This window comes from Nematolebias whitei, chromosome 18 (assembly GCF_014905685.2).
Source record: "Nematolebias whitei isolate Nwh7 chromosome 18, NemWhi1, whole genome shotgun sequence".
Taxonomy (NCBI): Eukaryota; Metazoa; Chordata; class Actinopteri; order Cyprinodontiformes; family Rivulidae; genus Nematolebias; species Nematolebias whitei.
In genome coordinates this window covers 34,570,689-34,596,099 of record NC_056515.1, presented here as the reverse complement: position 1 = coordinate 34,596,099, position 25,411 = coordinate 34,570,689, and the positions used below count along the sequence as shown (strand labels likewise).

Here is a 25,411-nt window from a genome sequence, read left to right as displayed (position 1 = left end):
ACCCTCTGCACTCTTGTGCATGAAGGAGTCTTTTTAAGTTCAAAGGTTTTGTCTATTGTGCCGTGAGACTACCGGTAATCATGCTAACGTCACAGGCTTATCATGTGACGTCATCATTTTGTGCTGGCACTGCAGGCATCCTTGTCACTGGGTTGTCCTACTAAAACAGCGCCATATATATGTGTGTGTGTAAAAGTAAAGAGCCTTTTATATCGGTGATTTATTTTGATGGAATGTCCAATATTTAACTTTATCGCTAATATCGGATGATACAGGTACGATAATATCGTGCATCCCCATTTTAAAAAAGGATTTTTAAAAGTTAAACAGAATTCAAATTGACTCTCCAGTGTCTTAAGCTTTCTGAATCAATACCGACTGCTGGGCTACAATAATCAACACCGTTTTGCCCAGTTGCTGATTTATATTCTTGTATCGAAACAAAAAAAAAAACATTCATTTAAGACCTCGACTCTGTAACGACTGAGATATGAGACTGGTAATTCTTACAGCTGTTTAACAAGCCGAGTATACGCCCCAATATATAAATATAACGATTGAGCTAATAAAATTACATGTCTTTGGTCACACCCTTACATTTGGAAATTCTGGTAAAAACAATAACCTTTAAAAGTATCATCATTATTAATTGGTATATTTTAAAATTGTCCTTTGTCTTCTATAATTTAGGTGCCTAAGTTAGGTTTTGACATTTTAAACTGAAAAGGATGCGTACAATTATAAATGCTTTCAGTGGTGAATTCTAGGAAACTGTTAAATGTAAATATCAAGTCGCCATCGAGCTGTAAACAACTCCAACTGTAAAATGTAATCTTGATACCTAAAACAACAAAAAAAAAAAAAAGATTTTCAAGATATTAAATAGATTTGTATATAAAAAAATACTGTTAAAAAAATGTAGCTAAAACCTTTTTTGTAAAGAAAATACTACACAAGAAGCATAACTAGCTTTGGGAACACTTAAAATCTTGAATACTTTAAAAATACCAAAGTACAAGCTGGTTTTTAGATCAAACAGCTCGTAAATATCTACTGAACGTGTCACACCCTTTTTAATTGGGGCGCGAATCAAAAAAAATGGAAACGAGAAGAATTGTGTTGACTCCAAATGGGCTTTCCCACATTCCCATCAGAACAACTCAAAGCAGATTTAATGACGTTGAAGGCAACTTTTTTAGGGTGCATCATTTGGGGCAGTGCAAGTATAATATATAAGCTACTTCATAATTAAAGTCCCTCAATTTAGGACCTTTTCTCTCGATAAATTGTCTACATATGGGAAAACTACATCCGTTCTAAGGAACTTGTGCATTTTTAACAAAAGTTGGAATCTCAGTTAAAAGCATGTCTGTCAGAAAAGAGGAGGCGAAGTTGAAGCTTTGAGCGTAATTCTGTTGATTTCCAGGTCGTTCCTGTTCTAACGCGGAGGGTTGCAGGGACACGACTTTGACTCGCTCCATATTAATAGCAGTTGACTCGTAGTATGCAGTTTTTTTTTTTAACTTATCCATTAGTTGTCTGTGCTAGGTGTTTTGTTCAGCCATGACATACACCACAAACATGGTTGAATAGGTCCAACTTGCATTAAACACGGTAAAGACAGTTTTTTAAAATGCCATGTGTGTACATGTGACAATGTGATTAAGGACTACTTTAGTTTTATGAAGTTTCCCCATTAAAACTAAACACGACGCATTTTAGGGTAGTCAGGTATGATCACAGCAACACATGATGGGATGGGGTACAACGGGATACTTGGTCTCTAAATCCTAAAGAAAAATATACAAAAAAAAAACCAAACAAAAAAAAGAGTCATGCGCAGGTGTGAAGTTGACTTTGGTTCAACATAAAGCTGGAGTGGCAGTAGTTGGTCATCCATGTGTAAAAAGAAACATTCCCACCAAATCAAAGTCGTGCTGCGGTGATTATATAGTGACGAGTCAAGCTGAACTAGTGGTTGGACAAACTGGTAATACAACTAGGTCAAATGTTTGATCCCCAAAACTGCTATGGTGTCCCTGAGGACAGGAAGCCTCCATCCTGCTTCAGGCTCCTCCATTAGAGCCCAGATGTTGACTATGACATCACTCTCCTTCACTATTCTGTTATTAATATTGCAGGTAACACTTGGATTAGAACGCTGCGGAGATCAAGAACGTCACCCCGGCGTTGACCACAGAGCCACCGATGACATCTTTGACATTCCACAGTTGTCTGCGATGTCCGTTCCCCCCAGGTCCATTTGTAGATTTTTTTTAAAAGTTAGTACATTATTTAAGACTGAATGGTGGTCTCCTTTAGGACAAACTGTTTAACGTTGAGAAATGTCAGCATGGACTTTACGCGAACCTCTTTTGTTTAGGACATGCTGGAGCAGCGCACCGAGGGCGAACCCATCTGGGTCAGCACTTTATCCAACCACTGGAGGGGGCCGTTGAGATGCAGCTCAATCCAACAGGGAGTGCTGGTCACCGTCTGGCGTCTGCAAGAACAAGAACAGCATTGGAGCTCGTGCCATAAAGAACAAATCAAAGCATTATTGCAAACAGTTTGGTTAATGGGTTGGCAAAGCACAAAAAACTAGGAGAACAGATGCTTATTGGATAGTCAAAGAGAAACAGATGAATAAAAATAAAGTGTAGCACATATACAGGCTATAAAAAGCACATTAGGAACTGTTTTATAGTATAAAATGTCTTTCAATGAAGGGATTAACAAACATTTTGTAAGAAATGATCCTCAACATAGGTTCCACTTGCTGGTTTGTGGCTTGTGAAATGAAATATATATTTTTTTAACAGTTTTATCCTTTTTAGCTGCACATATATGTAGTGGAATATCTATTTTGTCTTTATGTAATTAAAAATACATGCAAAAAATAAACAAATTTCAAAAGCAATATGATTAAAATATGCAACCAAGATTAAATTTAAATGCACCTTTAATTTAGGAGTGCACTTTTCCCCATTCTAAACATTTCAATCCAACATCCACTTCAAACGATGGTTGTGCAACGATGACAATGAATAAACAGTAAACGTCTCTTATTTTACAAACTCTATCCGACTGATCTCATTTTTATTTGACATAAAGCTTTTAAGTCCATTTTTCTGTAGAATTTAGATGCCAAAAACAAGCAAATATTTAAATGTATGTTATAGCTGAAGTATTTTCCACAAACACACAAGTGAACAAATGATTATTAAAATGACTCGATTAGTATAAAAACAAAACAGCAGTGACAATAAATATGTTCGTGTCCGCTTTCTGTTCCAGATGTTTTGGAAGATCGAACTGGAGGACGATGCGAGGGAGTAACAAACCTGTACTCTGCTCCCCAGCCTTTGACGAAGCTCATTCTGATTGTGCACATTCTGGTTAGCTGGTACACCGCCTCAAAGCCCTGATTTACTGACTGGGCCAGCAGAGCTGCGAACTCCTGGTTGTTAAAAATCTTCAGATTACAACCTTAAAAAGAGAAAAGATTTGTTAAACGTGGACTAATAACCGCACCACGGTGGTTAACTCAGACATGTTCCACCAGCTGACGAGATCCTACAAACTAATGAACTAGGTTTCAGTAGTCCCTCGCTACTTCGCAGTTCAACTTTCGCAGATTCGCTCTTACGCGGGTTGTTCAAAACATGATGAAACACAATTGGCTGATTGATGGATGAGCTGCAAGATTGGCATGGGTTGCTTATTTAAAATAAATTATTTTTAATTATTTAACACCTGTGTGCAGCCCACAGGTGCAGGGAGAAGCTCCATCCTGCCTGTCATGATCTCCTCTGCCACACCCACATTTCTGCTCCATGCAACGATGGACTTTTGTCTTCAAACTCAAAATTAAAAGAACCATACTTGCCGCCGTACACGTCGCACCGCCGTTTTAAGTTGCATCCGTCCAAATATGTCTGATAAAGTAAAAAAAACAACACATATATGTTGCTTCGCCGTATACGTCACATCCATTATGCGTCACCGCTGACCACCTGGAAATATGTGGCCGGTGTTGTGCCAAAAATCAATTGGCTGCCGGAGCTTGCAAGGGAGGACTTTAACAACAATTTAACAAGAGTAACACTTAAAAACAATTAATCGTTTGCTCGAAATTATACCAAAGGTGTGTCTCAATTTTTTTTTTTCCTTAATAAATGCACTTTAATGGGCAAATCAGCTGCATTTCAAAAGCCGATACACGGCTGCGGGAGCGCGCAGAGGAACGACTCGCTGTGCGTTTCTTCAAAAATTTAACAAAATAACCATCTAAAAACAATTATCTGTTTGCTCAACATTATAGTAAACGTGCGTCTCAGTTGCACTTTTCCTTAATAAATGCACTTTAATGATCAAATCCGCTGCATTTTGTCTGGATGACGTGGAAAAATGCAGCTGATTTCACATTTGCTCCAGGAGTTCTGGAGCAAGACGAAGGTGGCTTGATGAGGCAAGACAAGAGTCCCATTAATAGCCACTTTTACTTATTAATGAGACACTTGGCTTGCCATATAACTAGAGGGTCCCCTAGTGGCTGAAAATGGTAGTGTTCAATATTTTCCATGTCAGAATGAATGAAATCGTCAGATCTCAGCCAACAATTGGGTTATAAATATGGGGAAAACACAAACGCGTCGCTTCCATGTATAAGTCGCAGGCATGCTAATTTATGCAAAAAAACTGACTTATACAGCGAAAAATACGGTATGTCACATCGTAAAATCGTCATAATCACAAAACAGAAAAGTGTTAAAAGTTATTTTTAATTATTTTTGAACTTCTACGTTCAGTTGTTACAGTGCAATTGATCAAGAAGTGCATGTCTGCTCCGTGCTGCATCAGCTGCGTGAAGGGTTAACCCTTTGCTGCAATAAACAAGGGACTACTGTGCAACCATTTGTCTAAGCATGACAGACAACTTTAGAACGGTTGATTTTGTCTAAAAGAAAAATAAAAGACAACTAAAAAGAGGTGAAGCAGTGTAAACAGTGGGTGTACTGTCAGCGGTCATTCTCCAGAAGGCTTACAAGCAGCTACGTCAGTAAGATCCTTGTGTTTAGTTTGCATGCTATTCTGTACCTCAGTAATGATACTGTTCACACAGCTCATTTGGCCAAGAATTCAATGTTCAAATTCACATGGGCACAGATGAGTCAGCATGTGGGCGAGTGTGTGATAAATACTGTCACATCGTGGAGCTTCTTTTCAAGCTTGGCTTTATCTGCATCAGTTTGGGAAAATAGGGGGCAATGCACTGGTTATAACAATCGCCTCTCGGTGACACCAAAACCTTGCACGTTAGGGTTATTGGCATCTCTAAATTATCTCCAGGTGTGGGTGAGAGTGTCAATGTCCGTTTGATTTTTGTCTCATTTGTTTCTATATGTCCCTGTGACGGACTCGTGACCTGTCCGCCTCTCGTACAGTAACTGCTGGAGATACAACCAGCTTCCCGCAACCCAGAAAAGAGAAGCAGGTAAAGAAAATGAATGGATTGATGGGGGGGGAGGCGTGTTTGCAACAAGTGAGTGATTGAGTTTTGTTCCTTGGTAATGATTTTTATCACATTTGTTCGAGCCACTAGAGCATTTAAAAACAGAGTATAATTTAATTCTCAACATTTAAAAAGAATTAAAGCTGGATTATTAAAAGAACCACTATTTATGCATGTATACAAACCTGGTGGTATCTTGCAGACAGTGGCTGGGTGCCAGCCATATCGCTGGTTGCAGTTGGGACTCTGGACAAAAATGGCACTGTCACTGAGGCACTCTGCAAAAACCTCCCCGCCGATGTAATACAACCTAACGCCACGACCTGCAGAACCAATAAATAATCATTAAAAAGGGAGATTAAAAACGGTGAAACATCAGTGTTTTTTGGAAGAATTGTTGCGTTGTTCTTAAGCTTTACATTTTTTTTAGCTCAGCGACAAACCGATCTGAGAAAAAAAATAAAATAAAAATGACGATTAAAACACCTATATTTCAAAGACGTACCTATATGTCGCCTTGTCATTTCAACAGTTGCATTTCTGTTAACGTTGCTGAGAAGCCCTAAACAGAAGCGTTCAGAGTTGGAAGGGTCGGTGAAGCCGTCGACGGTCAGGGACGGCTGAGAGGCATGGAACGTCTCTCCGACACGCTGGTTCAGTTCATAGTAGGCTATAGAGCACCAAAAGGCCGGTTCACTGTAGGTGACTGGCTGAAGGTCTGAAAAACAAATAAAGATAAAGTTTTCTCAGACCTGTAAAGCAACTTCAGAAAAAAAAAGTAGAGAAAGCACAAAAACAGCACCCGATCTTACCCAGGCCGTGACTAACAGGCGACAGGTTGCTGGGTGACATTTCTGCTGGTGAGCCTGATAAGAAAGCAAACATCTGGTTGTAAAGCGTCATATTCAGTAACACTTGGATAAATAGTTTATGTAAACAGTAACAAGGTTAAGTTGGGTCCTCTGGATGGATTCTTCTTGTTAAGATTTGTTGTATGTTATTTTAAACACCAGCCCAAACCCACAGCAGTGAGATAATCTACCTGATTCCATACTTTGATTCATTTGCTGGTCATTGGTCTCTCCATCCTCACTCATGTAGCCAGGTGGAGGAGTGTCTGCAAACAATAAATACATATAAAAAAAGACAATAAACAAGAAAACAAGACAGAACTGTATAGGAGGTAGGTATGTTTTCTGGCAAGTATTGGATGTATAGATAATAAATTGCTCAGTGAAAAAGCCCCTTTGAAGCAAAAAAAAAAAAAAGCACTCTACTCTTCTGTTCATTTAGTATTAAATCTATACAAGAATCAAATGTTTTCTTTCTTGTAGAATCACTAAAAAGTGATGATCATGTTTTAATTGCCTAACGTAATCATTTAATATTCAAAGAGACACCTCAGAACCTCCTTTCCACTCAGCGTGTTTCTAGATTAGCCAACAAGAGGCAAACCATAGGATACGGCATATTTTTCCTGCTCACATGGGCAAGGATGGCAAAGTGAGAATAATCATCGAGCTAAATGTCCTTAAGTCCAACACACTAGAACATTAAAATAAGTTGAGATAGATAAAGACACAAGCAAAAACATTAATGTGACCAAAAAAAAAAAAAAAAAACTTCCCCTGCCCTGTATACAAACCTGGTATGTAGTTATTAGGAGGATCGATGCCTGCCGGAAAGTTGGTGTTTTCAGGAATGGAGTTCATAAGGTCATCTAGAGGCGGAAGCTCTGTCAGAATCTCTGTGTGGCGCGGCACCAACACTGGAGGCAGTACTAAATGGAAAAGTAACATAATAAACAACAACAAATGGGACTCACTGTTCATTTAATGCAACATGCACTTAATATACATATGGCTATTCATAAAATGGGCACATTTAGACCCGCTTCCTGCTAAAACTACACAAGACTCCTAACAACTTGAGACAATCCTTTCTTACTGTATTATGTTATCAAAAGGATGTCCTGAGAACTATGCCCAACACACACAAACACAAACAAGATTAAAAGAAACAATTCTCAAGAATCATTACCAGGTGTCTCTACTCTCTGGTAATGGTAGGGATTGACACACACTTCATCCTTTTTAAGGTTGAATGCATATTGACATGTGTCAATAGCCCTCAGCTCATGGTGGCTGTGAAGATCCGGCCATCGCCACAACCGGCAGTAAATGACATGGGGCAGACCCTTACGATGAGACACCTGAAGACGCCCATCTAGTGACCTGAAACAACGAGGAAAAAAGATGGCAGATAACTCCGACATGCATCAAAGTATACAAAAACAAACAAACAACAACTTCGATCCATTTTGATCAATACCTAAAGATGTACTGCTACGTTTCTGATTTAATTGCATGTAAGTCAGCAATATATATTTATGTCTTTGTTGGATTAAATATTAAAAGTGATGGCAATGATAACATAACACAAGTGATGACTTTATGGCAACGAACATAATAAAGAAAAAAGACCGGACAGCTGTTGACACTTATACTACAGATTGCAAAGTGACATATAACCATGAAAACAAAATGTCTCAATTACTTTCTGCTGCAGACATTGTGCAGGGTAAAATGAATAGATGCATGCTCCATAATCCAACAAGGTTGAGTTAGGTTCTCGGGACAGATTCCTCTTTGTTGGAATGATTTATCTTTTATCCAAAAGACAGTCCAGAGGGCCTGACTCAACCTTGTTAGATTAGACGTATAGTGATAATGCATTTGAATGTATTCACCTGCTGTGGTCAGGGTATCCGTACATGCCTGCAGAGTCCCACTGCTCTATCGTATGGCCTGAGCCTAGACCCCAAAGTTCTGAGCAATTGCTACAGACACACACAAACACAAAACACACAAGACAAGTGCAAAATAATGATCAAAATAAAAGCAAACAGATGGTAAAACAGGTGTTTCAACTTAAGATAAAGTCACAGATGTGTACATTTGTTTTACCAATGACATGAAAAGCAGAAATATATTCTACCGTCTGCTTTTCACTTTGATGAAATGAATGATGAATGTGATGCATGACTGTGTGACAAATTCAAATCAGACAGACGGTGAAGTTGTGCAAACAGGTGAAGAGCAACTAGATACCAAATGCCAATCATCTTGTAAAAATAAACATGATACACTGTACCAGAATAGGTATATTATTTGAAATAAAAATATTTTATTGCTCTTTAATTAAAAACTAGGAGGGAAGTAAAAAGTAAAGCCATAAAATAACTCGAACATCTAGGAGTGACTTTGTATTATTGTTGCAATGGCCAAAGAAATGCTTGACATTTAATTTTGATACAGGAAAAAGCAACAAAAATAAAATACCAACCCCTGAAATTCCTGAGTGCAAGAATATATTTTTTTAAACATTAAAGAAACAATTCACATTTAGGTATTTTTCTGATAAAACAAGTGTGATATGAAGAAGGTCACAAAGGACACGCACAACGATGGGTCAATGAAAACAAAGAAATAATAAAAATTATAAATTTGGCCAACTACAACATTTTTTTCAGCGCGTTAGCGCAGCCAAAAGGAGCTTCTGTTGTCTGATTAAAGTAACTGCCGTGCCTGCATGTGCACGACTTTCTATCTTGACACATCCACCTACACAGAGCTCTGCAGCTACAAGTGCAAAGTGTCTCACTAAACATAGATAATCTTTCGCCCAGTGCCTTGCTCAGTTAAAGATCAAGAATAAAAACCACTCGTCAGCCCGTCAAAAGAAATCCGTGCATGACTCTGAATATTCATCTTAAACCCTGTAACTCAACTGTGATGAAAGCTAGGAAGCAATCGGTGGTTCACCTGTGAATCCATTGCAATTACTTTTTGTAAAACAAGGTTTAAAGTATTATCTTGTCGAGAAGCAAATCAGATGTTAATCACTTCTGAAAAAGCTGCTACGGCTGCCTCAGTAACAGGCAGTGGGTGGAGATTTCACCGTCTACTCATGTGTCCGATACAAAGATTACCACAAAAAAAAAAAAAATCCATTCCCATTTTCGCTATAAGACCTAGAGCTGAAAGCACCTATGCACGTGTAGTGTTTACCTTGTTTTATTGTCATACATGTCGAGGTTTATGGATTTTCCTCCATTTTTCATGACTACAAACGTACAGAGAAAGTGTTATGGAATGTTAAAAACTAAATTTCAAAATGTATTTTGTCAGGTTGCCCCCTCCACCTCCGCTACTTAAGACTGTATTTGTTTGTAGTTTGAGCCAGCATGCTTCTTTATATTTATTTCATTATATTAAGGAATTTTTTTAATGCACAGAGTTAACTTTGTCCCTTGTATTTGCAATGAAAAAGACAAAAGTCTAATAAAACCCATCAGGGATCATTACATATGTGATAACTAGATCTAAGAACTACATTTGAGAATGTAATTAAATTTTATTTCTAATTTAATCTGAGGATTATATTTATTTTATTTTTTTTGTAGAGGGATAATAAAGGTTTATTCAGATTTGGTCTGCGGGCCTCGAGTTTGACACCTTTGCTTTAGACTTTATGAACTAACAGAACCAACAACTGGGCATACAGTTATATAGAGAGGTGGAAGAGAAATCCCATTTTGACTGAATATTATAAGCAGAGTAAACATTAGCCAAGTCGAGAAAACAACAATAAAAAGTCTACCAATGTGAATAGGCCTGTCACGATAACAAATTTTACTGAGCGATTGTCTCAGAAATTATTGCGATAAACGATAATATTGTTTAAAATTTTACAATTAGTAATTATTGTAAAATTCAAAAATAAATGTTTTCTATTTATTTTGCATGTAGTCCCTTTTTCCAACCACCGGATGGCAATATAAGACTGTTTGAATTGAAGGATGGATACAGAGGGAGCAAGCAGCGTGTCTCTAAGAAAAATGTGAGAGAGGCGCTTTGGAGCTTTGACAAAACGGAGGTTTATCCCTGAGGTCGGCCTGTTAGCTCGTAGCTTAGCTTAGCTGCTTTTAATGATCCAAAAACATGATTTTGGATCATTAAAACAGATTTTAAAGAGAAAAGAAAAAGGGAGGTGTCAGTGACGAGCACCGGCGTTGAGCCGTGTCTTCAGTAGAAAGAGACACGAAGAAACGATAAAGCCGATAAATGAAAACGAGGTCAATAATTTTCATTCATCATGTGATTAATTGATTTATTGTTTATTTTGACAGGCCTAAATGTGAAACACCTGCTGGATAGATTAAATTTAAACAAACTTCACCGAGAAATGTAAGGCGGAGTTTCCTACAGGTGAGTGAAAGTAACGTTATTCTGCAAAAAAAACAAAACACCTTTTTCCCTCCTGTACCTTTGTCTCTTTCTTCCTCCTCTACAAAACTGACTGCTGCTTCTGATTATGACTTCATAACTACTGTCATGGCTGTGATATCGGTACGACATGTTCATTAGTGATCAGCGTTCAAACAGTCTGCCTTCACCAACGTTTTGCCACACGGAACATCTATGTGCAATTGTAAATTGTTTATGTTGAGAAACTACTACAGCTTCCTACTCTGAGCCATTAGACTCAAAATGTTGTTGAGAAGACTGCCGCGGTCTGCTATCTCCACTTACTTTATATGTCATTTCCTACCTCCACTCAAACAGAAATGTACAAAGCTCTACACTTGTCATCACCTCACAGTCCTTTAGATACCCTTTGACATCTCCATCCTGTAAAAGACAACCAGAAGACAATAACCAGGGCAACCGATCTTAATGTTTATCAGTCAAACCTCCTTGCGTTCAAAGGGAAGTGAGCTACGCATCAAAAGCCTGGATTACCCTCTGCTGAATGCTGTTCTTTTAACTACTACATCCTGATCTTAAAAGAAAGGTTAACTCCACCATGTCGGGGGATTTTTCCCCAAGTCACCATCAATCCAGAAACACTTGTAGTGGTCATAAATCTTTAGTGCATTTACCATTGTCCTTTTTGCAGCACAAACATTACAGATATGAACAAACCCAAAACGAAAGTCATATGACTGAACTCGAGGAAAAACAAGTAGTTACTTACCCTGAAACCAAGTAAAACAAAAACACTTAATTCTTACAACTGACAGAACAGATGTATTGAAGTCACGTTCTTCTTAGGTAAACACCAAAACCTATACATTTTAAGTACCGTATGTAAACAAGTGGTACGCAGATGTCCCGTTACTGAAGAATATAAATTGTGAATGTTTGTAATTTACAAGACAAGATTTTCTGGACTGGATTTGAACAGGTAAAAGGTTTATGTCGGCTGCTAACTTCTTCAGGGGTTGCCACAGCAAGCGAACTTGCATGAAAGAGTTGGCAATGTTTTTACGCTGGATGCCCTTCCTGACACAACCTGGGGTCAAACCTGCAACCTCAGGATTACAAGAGCAAGGCACTGACCACTGAGCTACAGCAGCCCCTTTGGATTTGAACAGGGAACACAAGTTTTTTCATGCATATGGCGGTGGCCACCTTGGATTTTGATGTGGCATCTTAGTTTTTGATGGGAAACTTTCTAACACATGAATGAAGCCACACACCAAAAACGAAGTTTGCCCGTTGCTTATTTTTCAAGTTATCCAGCTCACAACTTTTATATACAGGTGCATCTAAAAAAATTTGATGATGAAAAAAGTTTTTTGTCTGTCATTTCAGAAAGTGAAACTCATTACAAAGAGTGGAATATTTCATGCCTTTATGTCTTGTAAATTTGATAATTGTGGTTTACAAATAATGGGGAACAAACAAAAGGAAACTAATAGATTACATAGCCAGCTTTTGGTACCTCTGGCAATGTAGGCAGGTGCCAAGTCCTGCTGGAAAATGAAATCAGCATCTCCATAAAGCTTGTCAGCAGAAAGAAAAATGAAATGCTCTAAAATGTCCTGGTAGATGCTGCGCTGACTGTGGACTTCAGAAAAGCCAGTGGACCAACACCAGCAGAGGACATTCAACCTTTATTTAGACATGTTAATCCCATTGAGCCTCTGGGACTCATTTACAAGAGAGACCTGGCACCCCAAATCATCACTGACTGTGAAAACTTCACACTGGATTTCAAGCAACATGGATTCTGGACCTCTCCACTCTTCATCCAGACTTTGGAACCTTAATTTCCAAATGGCATGCAACATTTTTTTCATGTGAAAAGAGGACATTGGACCACTGAGCAACAGTCCAGTTCTTCTCCTCAGGACAGGTAAGACTCTTCTGATGTATCTGGTTCAGGAGTGGCTCTACTTGAGGAATGTGACATTTGTAGCTCATGTCTGGGAGTTAATCAGCTGATTAGGGTGGGACACGAGGGGTTTACAATATTGAACCTATTCACAATATTCAAATTTTCCGAAACACTGAAGTTTTATGTTTTTCATTATATGCAAGCCATGATTATCAAAATTGAAACAAAAGCTTGAAATATTTCACTCTATATGTAATGACTCTATAATATGAGTTCCACTATCTGAAATGATTGACAAAAACAATTAACATTTTCCATAAAATTCTAATTTTTGGGGATACACTTGCATATGATGGCAGTTACTTTGAGTTTTAACCTGGCAACCCAATTTTTGAAAGGAACCTTTCATACACCTAGATATAACCACACACTAAAATGGAAGTCTATCTCACTTATTTTTCAAGTTATCGAGCTCACAACTTGTATGAACAGAGAGAAAAAGGGTATTTCCAATTCCCCATTTTTGCTCCACAACGGGGGATAACAAGGTCTGGAAACACACAAGTCTTAAATGGATTATCTTTTACTCTGTCAAACCTTTAAAAAGTGTCTTTAGAAGCCCTTGACATCCATTCATCATATGTATGCTCAAATTTCCTAATTAAGCCATCATACAGTTATGTACTACATAAACAAAGCAATGATGAGCATCTTTAAGTCACCTAGAATAAACAACTTTGACTCTCTGATGACTATAATTTATTCATTTGATCAATCAAATAATTAGCAACACAATGCTATAATGCGTACTAGTTTACTAAATGCAAGTTTGAGCAAATAAGCTAGTAAAAAAATGCACAGTACATGTTGAGAGGAAAACCAAATGTATTTTCAGCTTGCAAGTTTAAAAATATACCACTGTAATACAACATGTGGTATAATATCACACTAATCTACGATCAACTGGGAATGACAAAAATTAAATTCTAAAAAAGTATTCAGCTCATATTTATAACACTAAAGTTCAGTTGAAAAAGCCAAATAAGGTCAGCATTGTCTTTTGTGGACCTCATACCACCTTTAGAATACTTCAAAACAATAATACATACCATGGTAACTTTTGCCACTAAAGAAATTACCACAGACTGAACATCAATACCACTTCTGTCGACCCTGAACCTGGGACATGTCTTCTCACCTAACAAGCAGCTTGTCTGGTTCACAAAGCTTGTCCATAAAATATAAAATAGGTGAACACAATGCTGTAAAATTAAGTACCGGTACACTAATGGACTGTCTAGCCAGAAGCATACCAGATTTATCCAAATTATGATGGTAAAAATAAAATGTATTTTAATCAGAAAAATTTGTATTTTAGTGAAAAATGCCATGGCAAGTGAACCCACTTCAGATCACTATGCATATGCAGTAAGAATAGATTCTAACATTCTCTACAACAGACTACAAACATAAAATAATAAAGTTTTGCTTGTTTTTTTCCCCTCAAGACAAAGTTTCACACAGTATGGTATTTTGTTTTGCATACCCGAGTTCTCTGGCTACTCTGGTTTCCTCTCACAGAACAAAAACATGCAAGCTAGGTTACAATGTCCATTTGAGCGAGAACGTAACTGGTCGTTCATTGTTATATGGCCCTGTGGGTCCTGTCAAGGGTGTACACCGCCTCTCACAAGAGACCACTGGAGATAGGAACCAACTCCATGATCCATGGAAAAAAAAGCGGGTTTAAAGAAAACAGATGGAAAATAATGTTACAACCACTTTAATGTTTATCAAAGCTTTAGATTATGAGGCACACTTACGCTCCTATAGCTTCATACCCCCCGATCATCAACTCCCAATATCTAGTCAGGATGTCTTGCTTTTACTGACTCTTGTCTAACTATACCTCCTAAAACTCTGAGCAACAAGTTCTACAGATTGGCACATTTTACTTCTGCTTTGTTATTTTTTTTAGATCTGGTGCTGGCATGATATATTTTGCCAACTGCAGCAACCGAGATGAAGTAATAACCCAAACACCTACTCAGCAGCTAATACTGCTCGCGCTGGTGTCATGACATAATCAAATGTGTGGCAACAGTTACGCTGTAGCCCAACAATCATTCAGCACTTGCCTCGGAAAAGAAAAAAGGTTGATAGCGAAACCAAAAAATAAATAAATATTGGTGCTAATTTCAGAAACAATTATTGTTCTCTTTGCAGTCAATTGACATAGTTACAGTTACTAACCCACACGAGTAAAGTCAGGGCCCACAATTCCAATACATTCGTAGCCATTTCTGGTATTCAAGGTCGGCATTCAACTCTAGTTTTTTGGTTTTTTACTCCTCCTTTTCTTTTGACTTTAATAAATAAACATGTCTAATAATTGTTGTATTGGTATTTTGATTGTAGCGGAATGTCCTCAACTTGCAACGTTGCCAGAAGTTGAAATGACAGCAGAGCACAGCCAGACATGGGTAGATATGAGCACTGTTTTGACTAAGTGTATTAAAAAAAAAACAGAAGTAGGCCTGATGAATATATCTAGACCAGACCAGTGGTTCCCAACCATGCTCCTTGAGGAACGCCATCCCGTATGTTTTAATTGTTTCCCTGTTTTGCTACACCTCATTTGAATGAATGGGTGATTAACAGGTTGTAGAACTTAAGTAATTAAAATCACTGAATCAGGTGTGTTGGAGCAGAGAAACAACTAAAACATACAGGGTAGCGTTACTTGAAAACCAGGGATGGGAACCAATGAACCACAAAGCACTGCAAAATACCTACACCACTGAGCACGCACAAGATTAACTGTAAAAAGGTCCATTTCAGATTCTAATGAGCCAAAAGAAAAACATCACTTCAGACAGGCCTGATACACATTTGTTAATAATTATTATAGTATAAATAAATACCGTTTTTAATCAAGTCAAATAGTATTTTGGTAGATGTCACGTGTAATACATCTGTTTCCTCAAGTAAGGTTTCACTTCTGGTGCCTTCTGATGGCACAACACTATGGGGAAGCGGACCTGAAGTTGTGCAACATCAACTTTACTTCCTGTGACCGCATGCATGCCCAACAACCTTAACATCTATGTGGTTTTACTCACGCACTGTGTTGATCAAAACCAGTGCTATTGTGGCATACTGGTGCATACAACTGCAGATTGATTTGTATGAAAGTGTACTCTGGCTGCATCTGTGTTCTACTTTGTTAGTTTTCATTTGTACGTCCAAGCGGAATATTTAATAAAAACGCTGCATGGTTTGTATTTCCAACATCTGTAATGCGATAAGATTTTTATTTTTTTTCTTTAAACAAATACCTGCTGTGACGTTACCCCATTCTGTGAATGTGTCTGTATAAACATGCACAAACCGCCCCACAAGTGTTTTATCTCTCACCTGGGTATTGTGACACACTTTGTGTTGCTGTTCTGTGTGCTGATTGCTTTCTCCAACTCATCCAGCTGACCCGTCTTCTTAAGCTTCTTCACCAGGCTTTTAACCGCCTTTTCACACCACTTCTCTTCTTGTCCTCCATTCTGCTCCCCGACTCCTCCAATTCCTCCTCCTGCTCCTCCACTTCCTGTTGGAGTCTTCTTCCACCCCAGGAGGCGTTTGACCACAGGCGGAGTGAAGGGAAGGATGGAGGACATGGTGATTTGTGTATGTTTAGTAGATTCGGGGGTCTGGTGGCCCTTTAATTGTTATCAAATTAAAAATTGTGGAGGGACGTAAAGGTACCGGTAATATAGATGAAATAAATTATATAAACATAAGATATGTATATTTTGTTAATATTGTCACAATTAAAGCATTGGTCTTATGTGGTCCTGGCAAGTTTCTGAAGAACTGTAAGTGGGGAATGTAGGAAAAAACCTCCAAGGAAACCTAGAAAATGGAGAAAAACTGTATCAGTCAACATAGAATGAAAGACAGGAAAATTCAAAGAGCATCATGGGATTGTCTGCATAACATTTCCTTTTACAGCCTCTAAAGTATCAACTATGCCTGCACACATTGCATCTTTGCCACAAGCCACAGCTGTCACTTGTGTCACAGCCTGAAGATCACAGCAGCTTGAGAAACACCCACCCTGGAAGTTGAAACACTACAAACCCTACCCTGTGACTCTGAAGCAGGCACTAGATGTATTTTGTAAGCAGGGCCTCTTTTGGTTTTTAAATACTCAGTAGTACATCTCTCCCTTCTCAGCCATAACAATTCAATCTCCAAAGTGAGCAAAATTGCTTATAAAAAGAGTGTCCGGTCAACATGGAGAAACAAATGGTAAATGGTACTTATCCAGCGCCTTTCTATCTCATTAAGCTACTCAAAGTGCTTTACACTACAATCTACGCCCTCATGTACCTCCACACACATTCATACATCACTATACTAGATCTCTACAAAGCAAATTGAGCAAATCATTCTAAAGAGATTAATCAGTGCTTTAGATCATATCCATACGCCAATGGGACACGAAGAGGCAATGAGGGGTTCAGTGTCTTGCCCAGGGGCACTTCAGCATGCGACTGCTGGTGGAATTGAACCCTCAACTCTCTCATTGGAGAACAACTGCTCTAACCACTCAGTCATAGATAACCCCCCGAGAAAGGCATATACGGCATACATAATGTGATTCTGTAAATAAAAAATAGAATAACAAAATAGACCACATTATGGCATTAAACTGATTGTGATCAATAGAATAATAAAATAATTTTGTCAGACTCTGTACGACTTATGTAATTCCGTGAAGACATTCCTGTTATTCTATTGAGGTTAATTAAATTAGTCCTTTCACTTTTTTTTTTTCCTTTCTTGAATTTTTGTTTTAAGGAAAAGGAATAACACGCTACTATACAGTTTATTAAATGCACGTTGCACTACTTAAAAAAACATTGCAAGGCGGCAATTTCAGCCAAACATCTGGCTCCACAGATGTTGAATTTGCGAAAATCCTTTTGGAATCCCACTTTTGAAATATACAGGCTCCGATGCATTTGAGAAAATACAAATGTACCATTCTAAATAGTAAAAGATTAGGACCACCCTGTGTGCCAAATGTTTTCATACATCACTGAATAATAAGTGATGGTTATTTGCATTAAAATAAAGGGGTTAAAATTCTGGTTGGAAGCAAATTTAACCAGATCATACTTAAAAAAATAATAATTAACTACACACATTCTTGCCTAAACAATCTTATTTGCCTGTCATTAAAAGGTAGCAGCAATATTGATCAATGCAAGTATTTTGGATTATTGAGCATGGACTTTGTTATCTGATAGCTTATGTTACACTGAAAGTCCAAAATGTTTCTTAGAAATAAACACACTGGTTTAACCCTTGGACTTCTTACTTAAAATACAGAATTAATAGCTTTCTGATCCAACAGGTAAATACTTCACTACAGCCTTAAAAAGTACTCTGCTTTTTAAAACCATTAGATCTAGCTCGAGTGAATTGATGGGAAAAGGCTTGAATACAACTGGGATAATTAATCTAAAGACTGAAACACAAAAAAAGAGAAAGAACATCCTAAAATAACTAAAAGGGTTTTGTTTTGGAGGGACATGCTGACTGTACGTGGGAGCCTTCAAAGTGAATGTTGTCAGAGAAGCAAGAAGAAACAATGATACGGCTACAAAACAACTCAGCTCGACATTCTGATACAGCTATCAGGGTTTTGTGGAGAACACAAGCATCGCTATTTTGTAAGCAATGTCTGGTTTTGTGTGAGAAGCTCCGTGTTTGGGTTTCGTCTCTCCCAAGAACGTACTCGTTGATGGGAAGAATAAGCTAATGCTACTCACGGCGATCCAAAACAAGCCGTGGATGATGACTTTTGATTTAATTCACGTCAAAGCGAGGCCATTTTATTCTTGGGTGTCATTTGAGCACAGGCACAGGTAAAATATATGTTTCATGGGCCTTAAAACGACATGTAACCCGAACTCAATATTCACTCGCCACCGAAACGAGTACGAAAAAAAAAAAATGCTAACAAGCTTGCTAACTTACTGCCACAGACAAATAAACAGTTGCATATTCAGCCACTCGCAAATTTATTCGTTTTCGGGAATATAAATGCACTTACCTAATAGCTAGGAGAAGTAACGTTGAACACTCGTTCAAGTACCTATCAGAAAAACCTGATTGTTCATTTTAAAATGCACAGAGGGACTTGAAAACTATAATTTTCCCCCTCCGACTCGCCGGAATGATGGCCCCTCATTCATGACGCAACCTAACTTGAGTCGCTTCAGGCGAAATATGAACGTAAAGCGGCTCCTCAATGCCCCGCCTCTTCTTAATTTCTATTGGCTGATCGAGAGACGCCTCTATTCTATTGGTTTAACGTCATGTCTGTCATTCGTTGTTTAGCACAAAGGCATTTTCGTAATGTTTATTAGAAAGAGCGGTGACGGATGGCTGGATGGATGAATACATAGATTTTTACTACTCAGTATTTGATTTAGCTTAATATTTTTAAAGACAGCGAGCTAGAAGTCTGAACACACAATTCTGACTCTTAGCTAATTATTTTGTAACACTAAATTAAAATGTTGACTGCAAACATGCACCTTTAGTGATATAAAAGTCAAGGCACAAGTAAAATGCTTTGATGCTTTTGCAAATTCCCTGCTGCCCCAAATCTGGATCTCAGATGTTTGAACAATGGCATTGTTTATGTAATAACATTTAAAACTATATATGTGGTTGAGTTCATTTCAGCAAATCATGTGGCTTCACCATGCAAATATTAATCTGCTGCAAATGGATGCAAATTAAAATCTGTTTCTGACAAGTGATGAAATAAAAGGATCTAACCCGCCCCATGAGGAAAGGCGCATGCTCAGTGCACACAGGTGGCTCCACCTGAAAATTGTTGCTCGGCTTAAGGATGCACTTTGAGAGCAGACCTAAAGGATGCTCTGTCATGAATATAAAAGGAAATAAACTACAACAATAACATCCATCATTTGATTGCTCTTGACCAGCACAAGTTCACTGAATTGTAAGTAATTTTGAGCTTTTATATTTCGTTCTTAGCCATATTTCCACATGGTTTTGGTAAGAACAACTGACAGCAAATGTCAGATTTTATTAATAGAGGCTGTATTTATTTTCTAAAAGACATTAGGAACAAAAACATACATTTTCACATTTAAGAAAAAGAGGAAAACCCCTATACATATTACATTCTTACAAACAGCTTACAAACCTGTAAGCTTTATAGGTTGATGCTCTGTGTCCAGGCGAGAACAGATAATAACCCCCACTGCACTATCACCAAGGAGACGAACCCCAGAGCGTTGACTGATGTTTGGAAAATCCTATGATCTAGTGTCACCTCAGTGCTTTGTGTTCTGGATGGTGTAAAACAAATATCAGTGAAACATTCATTCTTATCCTCGTGTTATTTTTTTTGTGTGCAGGTGTGTCTGAATTGTAAAGGCAGAAATGGGAAAGTGCTGCAAGTGCAACGGGAGACTGCTGTGCTTGTGTTTGCTGCCTTGCATGATGACCGGCCACCTTGTGATTTACATCTCGGTGTCCATATTTGTTACCATCTCTTACGCGCCTCCAAAAATAATCATTCACTATATTGCTCCAGGGATTTCGGAAAACTCTTCCGCGTCCGCTTCTTACCCACTTGGCCCTTTCTGGAACCTTCGCTTGGAAGACAGCGCACTGTGGAACCAGTTGCAGCATGCTTGGGATCGTCAGTACAATCCAATATTGAAAGGAAACACATCTGGGGTAATGAGGAAGCCAAAAGCTAAGCTTTTGTCTGAAATTGAGGACGAGTGCTTGTCTGACTGCATGTCATACAAGTGTTCTGTCCCTCATATGCATAATTTAAACAGTTTGCCAGAACAAATCAGGGAATTTATCAGGTCAATGCACTGCAGGGAGTACCCACTCCTTATCAACCAGCCTGGTATGTGCAGGAGGAATGATGCTAGCTTTGGAATAGAGTCTCCTATGCTCCTTATGGCAATCAAATCTCAAGTTGGGAACTTTGAAAACCGCCAAGCCATACGTGAAACATGGGGGCGCAGTGGTCTGGCAAGGGGTGAATCAAATAGGAAATGGGTACTAGTGCGCACAGTTTTTCTGCTTGGTAGGCAGGATTCAAGCACAGGTCCTCACCCAGACCTGCAAAACCTCCTGGAGCTTGAAAACCAGAAGTATGGCGATATTCTTCAGTGGGATTTCAGAGACACATTCTTCAATTTGACCCTAAAGGACTTGCTGCTTTGGCGATGGCTCCAGCAGTACTGCCCCACTCCTGCTTTTGTCTTCAAAGGCGATGACGATGTCTTTGTCCGAACGGACGCCCTTCTAGACTACCTGCACAAGAAGAGGGACGAGCACAATCTGTGGAGGGCCTATACCAATGAAACAGACATGGATTTGTTTGTTGGGGACGTGATCAGTAACGCAATGCCAAACCGGGAGCCATCTGCTAAATATTACATCCCAGAAAGTTTCTACAAAGGTACGTATCCGCCTTACGCTGGTGGAGGAGGGGTGGTGTATTCTGGCTCACTTGCATTGCGTTTCAAAGAGGTTTCAGAGAGGGTCCGTCTTTTCCCGATTGACGACGTGTATCTTGGGATGTGCATGCACAGACTCGGGCTGTCTCCGAGCCATCACCCGGGATTTTTAACATTCGACCTCCCTGTTACAGAGAGGGACAATCCCTGCGCGTACAGATCCGTTCTGCTTGTTCACAGACGGAGTCCAAAGGAGATGCTGACTCTGTGGAAAAAGCTCCAAAACCTTCGCAGTCAATGCTGATGCTTATTTGCTAAACAAATAGGATTCATTAGGGGATAGATGACTGCTCTCACCACAGTAATTTGAAATAAATAAATAAAATGTACACACTGTCAACATCCTCGTGCTAAAACACACCGTGTTAAGGTCACAGATTACCTCGAGAATTATTTCACTTAGAAGTAGAAATTGATCTACCTCAAAAGGTCCTGTTTTAACAAGATTTTTACAAAATAAGGACACATACAGTTTTTTTTGTTTGTTTGTTTTTACTGTACAGGTATGAATGTGCAGTTTTTAAACAAAATTTAGTTTTACAATCAGAAAAATACAATACACTGTATATGTGAACATAACACTTAAAATAATATAGTTAGTTTCCAGATTCATTTGTTGTTATTTTTATTATTGGAGACCGCTTACTAAGGCAGCACCTATTATTATCCACCTGACAAAAGGTTTCTTAACTTTATATCTAACTCTTCCATCAACTTTAATGTGGCCCGAACTTCAATGTGTACCCCCACAAATGTATCAAAACGACCGGCTTGGCACCGTGATGTGCGCCATTACTTTTAATGGTGTTTTGAGTTACCATGGCGACATAAGTTGTAAACAAATAGACCATTTCTAGTAGTCATTTTTCATAGACTCTGCTTGCAAATCAAATATCCAAGATGGCCACCTGAGCTAAAAAGGAAAAATACAGTAAATCAGCCATTTGTAGAGATTTTAAGCTGGAATTTGGTGTGGTGGTAGCTCAGACCAATGTTCAATACATAATGAATTTAAAAAATCAAGATGGCTGCCAAAGCTACATTTAAATGGCTTTAACTCAGCTATTTTTACACGTAAAGCTGAAATTTGGTGTGGTTATTGCTGAGAACCTTCCCCATCACATACTGGATCCAAATCAAAAAATCCAAGATGGACACCATGGGTTAAAATAAATAAATTACTTTAACTCATTGGTATTTTGCCATTTTAAGCTGAAATTTTGTATATTTGTAGCTAACACCCCAACACATAGTAATGTCAAAAAAAAAAAAAAAAAAAATGGCTGCCATGTGGCAGTCCCTGTCAAAGTTTCTCCAGGAACTTAATTAGTTTAAAACTTCAAGGTTTTCAGATCCAAGCAAATATTTCCATAGAGTCATTTGTAAACTGTAAATTGCAACTCATTTGTACGTAGATTTTTGTTTTACATTTACCTTTTAACATTTGACTTTAGTTTTTAATTGAATTTTTATTTTAAATAAATCAGGTCTCTCTTGTAAATGAGTCCCCGAGGCTCAATGGGATTAACCTGTATAAATGAAGGTTGAATTCATTTTATAAAGGTTGCGTTAAAAAAAAAATAATAATTCTTAGGATTTTAGAATAATAACAATTAGAAGAAGCTCAAGATAAGTGCAGATTTGTGTCTAAAAAATAAATAGCTTTGACTCTGGAACAATACAGTATACGTTTTAATATATAATTTGAGAATTGTTGTCATGGAGTGTTGTTTCTCATGATAAATAAATAAAACTGTCCCACATCAGTGGTGTAGGGAAGAACACAAGAATACAAAAATAAACCACAAAAAGGAAAGAAAACACACCAAAGATGAGTCTTATATGTTCACATCTTCTTTCCTTCTCTTCTATTCTGGTCATCCTATTAAATTTCATACATGTCTAGCCTTAAGCATCGATCTTGATACTAATACGCAGACAGTGGCTTTGGAGTACAGCATGTGCAGCAGATAAATCCATCTGACGACCACTAAAGGGTCAGTACTTACTGAACTGATGGACGATTAGTAGAAAACTGAGAACAAGAGAGCAGACACTCTGCTTTTACACTATGAGCGCATAGTTTGTTATATCTGTGAAGCTGTTTCAACATTTAGTGTAATGACCTGAATAAAAAGTCAAAATATATAGTTATTAGGAAAAAAAACTGAACATATTTGAACTAATCCATATTGAGAATTATGATAACATTTGACTGATGCAAGTGTAAAATATTTCATGAAAGCCCTAGACTAGTCAATAAATGAAAAATGTTCAGATTACAGCACCATCAAAAGGATATTTGTGATAAAACAACATCATCTAAATGTAATAGAGTGCATTTATTAGAACACGGTGATCAATACATGGTTGGCTTTATTGTAAAATAAATGTAAAAAAAACAAACAAGGTTAGATTATTATATTTCAACAAAGAAGAATAAGAAAAAAAAGATATATATATATATATATATTTTCTTTTACTAATGTGTGAAATGTTTAAATTTAACACATTAAAATAAATTTAATTATGATTAGTATTATAATGAATAGGCAGGATAATTTGTTGTGACATCAGTTTGTAGGCTCTCAGTTAAAATATATTCTATTCCCCTTTGTTGAATTAGAAGCCAGTGTAACTTTTTTATAAGCACGTAAATAAGAATTAGCACATAAAAAAAATAAAAAAAATTGCTGAAAGCAAAAGCATAAAAAATTAAAAGAATGAATGGGACAAAAACAACATTGGAGGAACAGCACCACCTACAGGACATTTGTAGAACTTTCCAGACACATCTGGAAGAGTCTGACCTTGTAGAACTTTCCAGACACATCTGGAAGATTCTGACCTTGTAGAACTTTCCAGACACATCTGGAAGATTCTGACTTGTTTTAATAGATTTTTGAGCAAACGTGAAAACATTGACTGAAATAATTTCTGACATTTTGAAATGTTTTCGTTTTTAATCAGTGATTTTGTTGATGAACTGATGCTTTTTACTGTTAAGATTTTGTACATGCTGAGTTTAAATAAACTATTAAAAAGTATGTTTTGCTTTTATTCATTTATTTATTGTTACGATTATTTGCTTTTAATGTCAGTCCCTTTTGCTTCATGTGAATTAAAGCATACATTTAACTAAAGATTTCAAAATGCAACATTAAATTGTAAAGATCGAAGTGTCACCTCTAGGCACTGAAATACCCTGTGAACTGTTTGAAATATCATCAATTAATGGGTAAAACATTTCAATCATTAATGTTATATTGAATGTGGGGGTCGCTACAGTGAACAAACTCATAGCAGAGATTTGGCCCTTGTTTTAGAGTGGATGTAATTTTTTTGCACAACCTGGATTTGAACCTGCAACCTCTGCATTTAAAGTCTTCAGCCCAGACCACCAAGATGCCCAGCCTCCTCTGTACTGCTTGTAGAGGGACATAATGTTGCAGCAAAGATTTACACATGTCCCAGATTACTTCTGTTTTGTGTTGATGGATTAAAAAAACACCTAAGTACTTTGAGGACCTTTTGTAATACTTGTACTTTTAAAATGTTATTTTCTCAAAGTTTAAGACATTCACTGTGATGCGGGTGAAAATTTATGCAAACACTAAAGTTATGTTAAATTTTGTTTGTATTTTGAAGAAATAAATCACGTTTATATTAAAGATGGTTTATTTAACAATGTTTTATTAAAAAAAAAAAAAGACCTAATTTAATGGACCGACTGTGGTATTGAGATAATAAATCATACTAACATAAATACATTTTTAAGCAACAGATTTATTTTTATTTCCCCCCCCCCCCCCCCCGTCAGATACAGTATCATTCATGTGACATTTCCTGGTTTTGTTTTTGTTCTTGAGCCCATATGAATAAAATTACATAAATAAGGTGCTTTTTGTACCATTATCAGGACAATCATAAAATATGAAATCCGCTAAGAAAAAAAAAATAACAAATGCAGTTTTTCCATTAGGTTTATTCACATTTACATTTGTAGAAACATTGGAATATTTTCTTAAAAAAAATAAAAATAATAATCACACAAAAAACATTATAAACGATCACAACAAGACATGAATCCTGTTTCCAGGTTTGCTCTATGATCTGTCAGGTGTCT

General features: G+C 37.6%; 2 protein-coding genes across 2 annotated transcripts; one reads left to right on the top strand and one right to left on the bottom strand.

Moving 5' to 3' along the window:
* Nucleotides 1-2,315: 2,315 nt before the first annotated feature.
* smad2 (SMAD family member 2) lies at nt 2,316-18,932 on the bottom strand. The gene is made up of 11 exons (XM_037691966.1): nt 18,819-18,932; nt 16,118-16,606; nt 8,265-8,354; nt 7,556-7,749; nt 7,161-7,295; nt 6,558-6,632; nt 6,328-6,381; nt 6,021-6,233; nt 5,701-5,838; nt 3,345-3,489; nt 2,316-2,503 (listed from the first exon to the last, which is right to left on the bottom strand). Exons 2-11 carry the CDS (start codon nt 16,369-16,371, stop codon nt 2,380-2,382), a joined length of 1,422 nt encoding a protein of 473 aa, XP_037547894.1. The 5' UTR covers nt 16,372-16,606; nt 18,819-18,932; the 3' UTR covers nt 2,316-2,379.
* Nucleotides 18,933-20,185: 1,253 nt separating this feature from the next.
* LOC119424287 (N-acetyllactosaminide beta-1,3-N-acetylglucosaminyltransferase 2) lies at nt 20,186-21,529 on the top strand. The gene has a single exon (XM_037691748.1). It carries the CDS (start codon nt 20,186-20,188, stop codon nt 21,527-21,529), a length of 1,344 nt encoding a protein of 447 aa, XP_037547676.1.
* The last annotated feature ends 3,882 nt before the right edge of the window (nt 21,530-25,411 follow it).

Coding starts and splice junctions, on each gene's coding strand:
- LOC119424287 (XM_037691748.1), top strand. CDS start 20,186: ATGGGAAAGTGCTGCAAGTGCAACGGGAGACTGCTGTGCTTGTGTTTG.
- smad2 (XM_037691966.1), bottom strand. CDS start 16,371: ATGTCCTCCATCCTTCCCTTCACTCCGCCTGTGGTCAAACGCCTCCTG. Junction 8,355..16,117: donor AAGTGTGTCACAATACCCAG/GTGAGAGATAAA, acceptor GTGTGTCTGTAG/CAATTGCTCAGAACTTTGGG. Junction 6,234..6,327: donor GCCTGTTAGTCACGGCCTGG/GTAAGATCGGGT, acceptor TTTGTTTTTCAG/ACCTTCAGCCAGTCACCTAC.